The sequence below is a fragment of the Galeopterus variegatus genome, unplaced genomic scaffold (genome assembly GCF_000696425.1).
Source record: "Galeopterus variegatus unplaced genomic scaffold, G_variegatus-3.0.2 Scaffold14039, whole genome shotgun sequence".
NCBI classification, from domain to species: domain Eukaryota; kingdom Metazoa; phylum Chordata; class Mammalia; order Dermoptera; family Cynocephalidae; genus Galeopterus; species Galeopterus variegatus.
In genome coordinates, this window is record NW_007740150.1 from 8,745 (window position 1) to 15,196 (window position 6,452).

Genomic DNA, 6,452 nt, shown 5'->3' on the forward strand with positions numbered 1-6,452 from the left:
TGAGAAACTTTTAGCACTGGGTAGCTCTCAGTCAGATCAAATAAGCAAACTTTTCAAGTGAGATCTTCTGGGGAACCACCAGATAGGTCAAATAATGACAATTGACCGGGAGTGAGGTTTTGAAGGAGCACCAGCTCCATTCTGTTCCATCTGGTACTGGAGATATGGGCTAATTTTCAGGTTACCACTGATCTGGACAGTGAGGAATGGTCTAAGGCAAGTTGAAATGATACAAATCGCACTGTTCTTACAGAAATTCAGCTATTTTTCTGGAATATTTATTTATATGTTCCTTGGCTGCTACAAGCCTTGGTTAAATTTCCAGAGTTCTGAAAAAGTTGATTCTGACCATTTTTGCCATTTTTTATTGTTGTTGCCTTTATGGAGAGATGAAGTTTCAGATGTCCTTAATCCACCATTTTCACTGACATCACCTACAGCATGGTTTGAAATCTCTTGTCTCGGGCTGAGCCTGTGGCGCACTCGGGAGAGTGCGGCGCTGGGAGCGCAGCAGCGCTCCCACCGTGGGTTCAGATCCTATATAGGGATGGCCGGTGCGCTCACTGGTTGAGCGCGGTGTGGCTGGTCTCAAAAAGAACAAAAAAAAAAAAAAAAGAAAGAAAAAAGAAATCTCTTGTCTCAATGACCATGGATTAATTAAATATTTAATCATGGAAAATGATTAGGGGAAAGGAGTAAAAAGAGAAACTGTAATTCTCATAGTGGCTTTCCCAGATAAGTACATCAAGTTTCAAAAGTTTTTTCTATATTTAGTTTTCTCAAAATAAAGGTTAAAGTTACAGCTATTTTAAACCCCTTTTCTTTATACAGGTTAAACACAGGCTTTGGAGTCAGAACTGAGTTCAAGTTCCAGCTTTGATTCTTATTAGCTTGGCCACCTAGTACATATTGTATAACCTCTCTGTGCCACAATCTCCTCATTTATAAAATGGGGTAATAATAATATGTACCATATAAAGTTATTCTGAGGATTAAATGTGAAATGCTGATCACAGATGCCTGGCAGCTGAATAGATATTAGCTGTAATAATTATTATTTTTATAATGTTCTGCAAATGTACACTAATGATTCTTTTGTTTGTTTGTTTTTGTTTATTGAATCAAAATCGATTATATATTTTTGGGGTTGAACATTGAGATATGTTGATTAAATCAATATTACTAGCATATATACTGTTACAAATCATAATTATTCTTTATGCCCCTTGTCCAATCTCTCCCCTTCCCCTATTCCCCCTCCCCCAATTGCCCTAGATTTCTTCTCTCCTTCTGAAAGAGTAATGGTTACTGTGTTAACTTGTTGTCTAGATGATCTGTCCAATGCTGAGAGATGTGATCAGGTCCCCTAATATTATCATAGAGCAGATGCTGCTTCTGTCACTCTGAAATGGGTTTTTTGGAAAGAGACATCTTTTCTTTGTCTCTGCTGGTGACTCTTCTTGTGTGGCTACACTCTAGTGGTTGGCAGACCATCTGCGTGGTGGCCATGGCTTCTAGCCGCTTTTGCAGCAGCCATGGTAATTGTGGTAGCTATGGTGGGTCACCCACGTGGGGGTGCTGTTTTTGGTATGCTCCTTGGCACTGGCGGTATGCCTGGTTGTGGGGTGTTTTTGGTCCCCTTCTCCATGCCTCTGGTCCCTGGGCGGGCTCCAAGGCACTGGCACCATGTGCCTGGATGTGGAAGAGGGGTCCAGTCCCCTTCTCCATGTCCCAGGTCCCTGGTTGGGCTCTGAGATACTGGCAGAGTGTGCCTGGTTCTGGGAGAAGGGTCCGGTCCCCTTCTCCATGGCTTAGGTACACAGGTGGGCCCCGAGGTGCTGGCGTTTTGTGCCTGGTGTGGGAGGAGGGTCCAGTCCCCTTCTGCATGCCTCTGGGTTGGGCGGGCCCCGAGGTGCTAGCATGGTGTCCCTGGTTGTGGGAGAGAGGTCCAGTCCCCTTCTCCTTGCCTCAGGTCCCTGGGTGGGCCTCAAGGTACTGGTGTGGTGTGCCTTGTTGTGGGAGGAGGGTCTGGTTCCTGGCTCCATGCCTCGGATCACTGGATGGAACCCAAGGTGCTGGCTTGGTGTGCCTGGTTGTGGGAGGGTGGTCTGGTCCCCTTCTCCATGCCCTGGGTCCCTGGGCGGGGCCCAAGGTGCTGGCACGGTGTGCCAGGTTGTGGGAGAGAGGTCCAGACCCCTTATCCATGCCTTGGGTCCCTGGGTGGGTCCTGAAAGTCTGGCATGGTGTGCCTGGTTTTTGGAGAGAGGACCATTTGGGAGAGAGGACCATTCCCCTTCTCCTTGCCCCACGTCCCTGGGTGGGCTCTGAGGTGCTGGCATGTTGTGCCTGGTTGTGGGACGCTGGTCTGGTCCCCAACTACATACCCTGGGTCTCCGGGTGAGCCCCAAGGTGCTGGCTCAGTGTGCCTGGTTGTGGCAGAGAGATCCGGTCCCCTTCTCCTTGCCTTGGGTCCCTGGGCAGGCCCCAAGGTGCTGGCATGGTGTGCCTGGTTGTGGGAAGGGGTTCCAGTCCCTTTCTCCATGCTTCAGGTCCCCAGGCTGGCCCTAAGGCATGGGTGTAGTTTGCTTGGAAGTGGGAGTGGGGTCCAGCCCCCCAGATCCAAGCCTCCAGCTCCCAATCAGGCCCCAAGTTGCTGGTGGTGTGCCTGGCCCGGAACTAATTTTTTGTCCTTTGCTTCTAACGGGGGGAACTTCCTGTGGGAACCAGTACTTGAGCTGTGTGGTTGTTTAAATTGCTACTTTGCTGCTGTTTCCCTAGGGAAAGCTTTTTGTGCTGCTCTGGGTTTAATGGTTGACCTTATAGGTACTTCCGGCTCTCCAGAGACCCAGTGGATCTGTGTTCTGTAGAATCTCTGATCTGGGCCTGAGTTTTTTCATCAAACTGCACCCCATGCAATTCTGCATTCCTCTGTATTCCTGACCAGTCTCCTCTGAGTGGTCCTGTGCTGTTGGGGGGCAGATCAGCTGTCCCTGCTGTGTCCCAGTGTTCCCCTGCTGGGCACATCTCCCTCACTGACCATGCTCCAAACACTTCCCATGGGACGGGCCCTGTGCTGGTCCCTTGTGATGACTCACTGGTCTCTGAGTGGCTCCCTGTTTCTGGTTGTTCTGGCTCCTCGCTCCTGCATGGATCCACGGGAACCTTATTTGTGGTCTTGCTGTCCTGGGGGCCACCAAGGCCCTCTTCTCTCTTGCTGCCTCCAAGTAACTCGATGTGAAGGGCACAGCTGTGGCTTCTGCCGGCTCCTGCTCCATGTGCTCAGCGGCTCCTGCTCCATGTGCTCAAGCAGCTTAAGCCTTAAAGCAGCAATGGCCTGAAATGCTCAGAGCAGCTTTTTCTTTCTCTCATCGTGGTTTCTCCTGCCTTCATGTACTCCATAGGTCACCCCTCTTCTTCCCCTGAGCTCCAGCAGCCCTGGCTTGGCTGATGTTACATTTTTATAGTTGTAAATTTGGTTGATTTGTGGGAGAGAGTGACGCTGTGGACCATCTATTCTGCCATCTTGATTGGATCTTCACACTAATGATTCTTGAATAGAGTTAAACTAAAGGCAGATTTTCTTTTCTTTTTCCCCGTTTCTTTTTTTGTTGTTTTTCTTTGGTTTTTCTTGTATGTTTGTTTGTTTTTGTTTTGTTTTTTGCCATAAAGTATTGAAAAGAAAGTCTATTCCAGCATTTTGGAATACAAATTTGGGTCAAAAATCAAGTTTATTCCTTTTATTGATTTATAAACAAAATGTTGTTTATTAGTCAACAAACATTTATTAAATACCTAGTAAATTTCAGGCACTCTGCCAGGCACAGGGATGACCATCACAATAAGATGTGTACCCTGCCCTCAAGCAGCTGACATTACAGGAGACTGACAAGTATACGTAATAACTTCGTATAGCATACATCTAGGATTTTTGACCTAAAAAGTTTTTTGACATACTTTTTCTTTGCTATCCATTTTTTTCTTTTCTTTTTCTCTTCTCTACTTTATCTTTTAGTTTTCAAAGGAAGAGATTTTTACAGATTCTAAGTGTGATTTATATGTAAAGACAAAATGATGATTTTTTTTTTTACCAAAAGTTCAATATTACAAAAATGAATATAAACTTTTCATGCGGTTTCATGCATATTAAAAATGCAAATAATTTTAATCTCATTGCATTTTTCAGAATTCTCAATCATAATCCTCTGACTACTGTTGAAGATGCACATCTTTTTAAATTGCCAGCATTAAAATATCTGTAAGTATCACAGGAATGTCATGAGTCACAAGACAACTTATGCTTTTCTTTTTTCCTTTCATCAAAGATTAAGTATTTTCACTTGAGCTAAAAAGTCATAATTTTAATTTTAACTGGGTTATTGGGGGGAAAGGTTATTGGCAAAGGGAAGGACTAAGAGAGGATGTGTAATGGGCAAGACTGCCAGCGAAGGACTAAGAGAGGATGTGTAATGGGCAAGACTGCCAGCAGTGGAAGGGAGCAGTGTTGAAGAAAACACATAGACATGGAACATGTAGATTCAGGTAGGAATATCATTTATCCCAGAAAGCAAAGAGGAAGAGCTGTATTTTATTTAAAAAAGAAAAAAAAGAAGTGTAATCAAGACAGGTGATTGTAATTCAAAATGATAAGTAAGATAATGTTTAAAAAAAAAGTAGATGTTCTCTATTCAATCCTAAGGCCATTAGTTTAATGATGCAAATAAACTTAAATTTATTCAATAAGAGCTCTCTAGAATNGACATGGGAGCAACACAAGTGTCACTTACAACAATTGAGAACACCATCCTGATGTCTCTTGAATTGGAAAAACTGTAAGTTACTTTTTTCCTTAGATTTATTTTCACTTAGTTTTGGGGTTGTTTTCTTGTTTTCTGAAGTCAGGTTTATTAAGGTATAATTTTCACATAATAAAATTCACTCCTTTTAAGAGTACACTTTGATGCATTTTGATAAATGTATGTTATGTAACCCCCACCACATTCCCAATATGGAACATTTCTCTCCCTTCAAAAACGCCCCTTATGTCTCTCTGCAGTCAATCCTCTCCTCCCACTACCAGCCCCTGGCAATGACCAGTCTGATTTCTGTCCCTATAGGTTTGCTTTTTCTAGAATGTCTTGTAAATGAAACCATGTAGTTTGTGGCCTTTTGCTTCTTTCACATACATAATCCTTTTAAGATAGATGCTGTTGCATCTATCTGTAGTTCATTCCTGTTTATTGTTGGGCAGCATTCCAGTGGTGTGGATATACCAGTTTGTGTATCCATTCATCAGTTTATGCACATTTGGGTGGTTTCCAACTTTTTGGCAATTATGAATAAAGCTGCTAAAAATACTGACATGCAGGTCTTTGGGTGAATATATATTTTCAGTTCTTTGGGGTAAATGCGTAGGGGTGGGATTGCTGCATCACATGCTTAGTGCATGTTTAACTTCGTAAGAAACTGCTGAACTGTTTCCTACAGTGGCTGTACCATTTTGCATTCCCTCCAGCGGTGTATGAGAGTTGCAGTTGCTCCACATCTTCACCTGATCCTTCTCTTCCAGGGTTTTAAAAAAATGTTAGCCTTTCTACTAGTAGGTGTGTAGTCATTGTGGTTTAATTTGCATTTCTTTAACAGCTGATGATATTGAATGTCTATTCATGTGCAAATATCATCTTTACTGAAGCGTCTGTTCAAATCTGTTCCCATATTTTGATTGGATATTTATCTTTTTGAGTGTTAAGAGTGCTTTATTATATACTCTGGATACAATTCCTTTTTCTCAGATATGTGTTTAGTAAATACCTTCTCTCAGGTTGTGGCGTATCTTCTCATTCTATTTAAAGTATCTTCGAAGAGCCGAAGTTTTTTAATGTTTGAAATTTGATGAACTCTAATTTAGCAATTTTTTCTTGAATGGTTTGTGCTTTTTTGTGTCTGACCTAAGAAACCTTTTTTAAGAACCCATTGCCTAATCCAAACTCACAAAGGTCTTCTCCTATGTTTTCTTCTAGAAATTGTGTAGTTACATTTAGGTCTGTGATCCATTTTGAGTTAATTTTTATGTATGGTGTGAAGTATGTCATTTTATTTCTGTAGGGCCCTATTGTGACAGTTTGTTCCACAACTCATCACAGCTTACATTTTGCCATCCTCCCTCCAGTATGGCAAGCTAAATAGAAACGTGCTGTTGTGCTAAGGCTAGTTGAGGGGATTACACAAGATCAGTATGGAAAAAAGCCCTTCATTTGCAATCTGCTGCAGTCATACTTGTCAGGTCACCTCCTTGACTATCTTCACAACGTTGTCAGCAGATCCATCAGATACTGCTCTAGCCTCATCGCCCTCAACCTCCTGCAGCGTCTGACACAGTCGATCCCTCCCATGTTGCCAGGTGACCTTTTTGCTGCATAGTCAAAGTTCTCATCCACTGGCTTTTTCACTTTGTT

The 6,452-nt window shown here is 43.0% G+C and overlaps 1 protein-coding gene across 1 annotated transcript in view; it reads left to right on the forward strand.

Moving 5' to 3' along the window:
- Window positions 1-4,136: 4,136 nt before the first annotated feature.
- LOC103581830 (leucine-rich repeat-containing protein 37A3-like) overlaps window positions 4,137-6,452 on the forward strand; it is a gene marked incomplete at its 3' end in the record, with an annotated part of 13,372 nt that continues 11,056 nt past the window's right edge. The window contains exons 1-2 of the mRNA XM_008563572.1: window positions 4,137-4,255; window positions 4,752-4,829. Of these exons, the coding sequence (XP_008561794.1) occupies window positions 4,137-4,255; window positions 4,752-4,829 (197 nt within the window). The remainder of the gene's footprint in view (window positions 4,256-4,751; window positions 4,830-6,452) is intronic.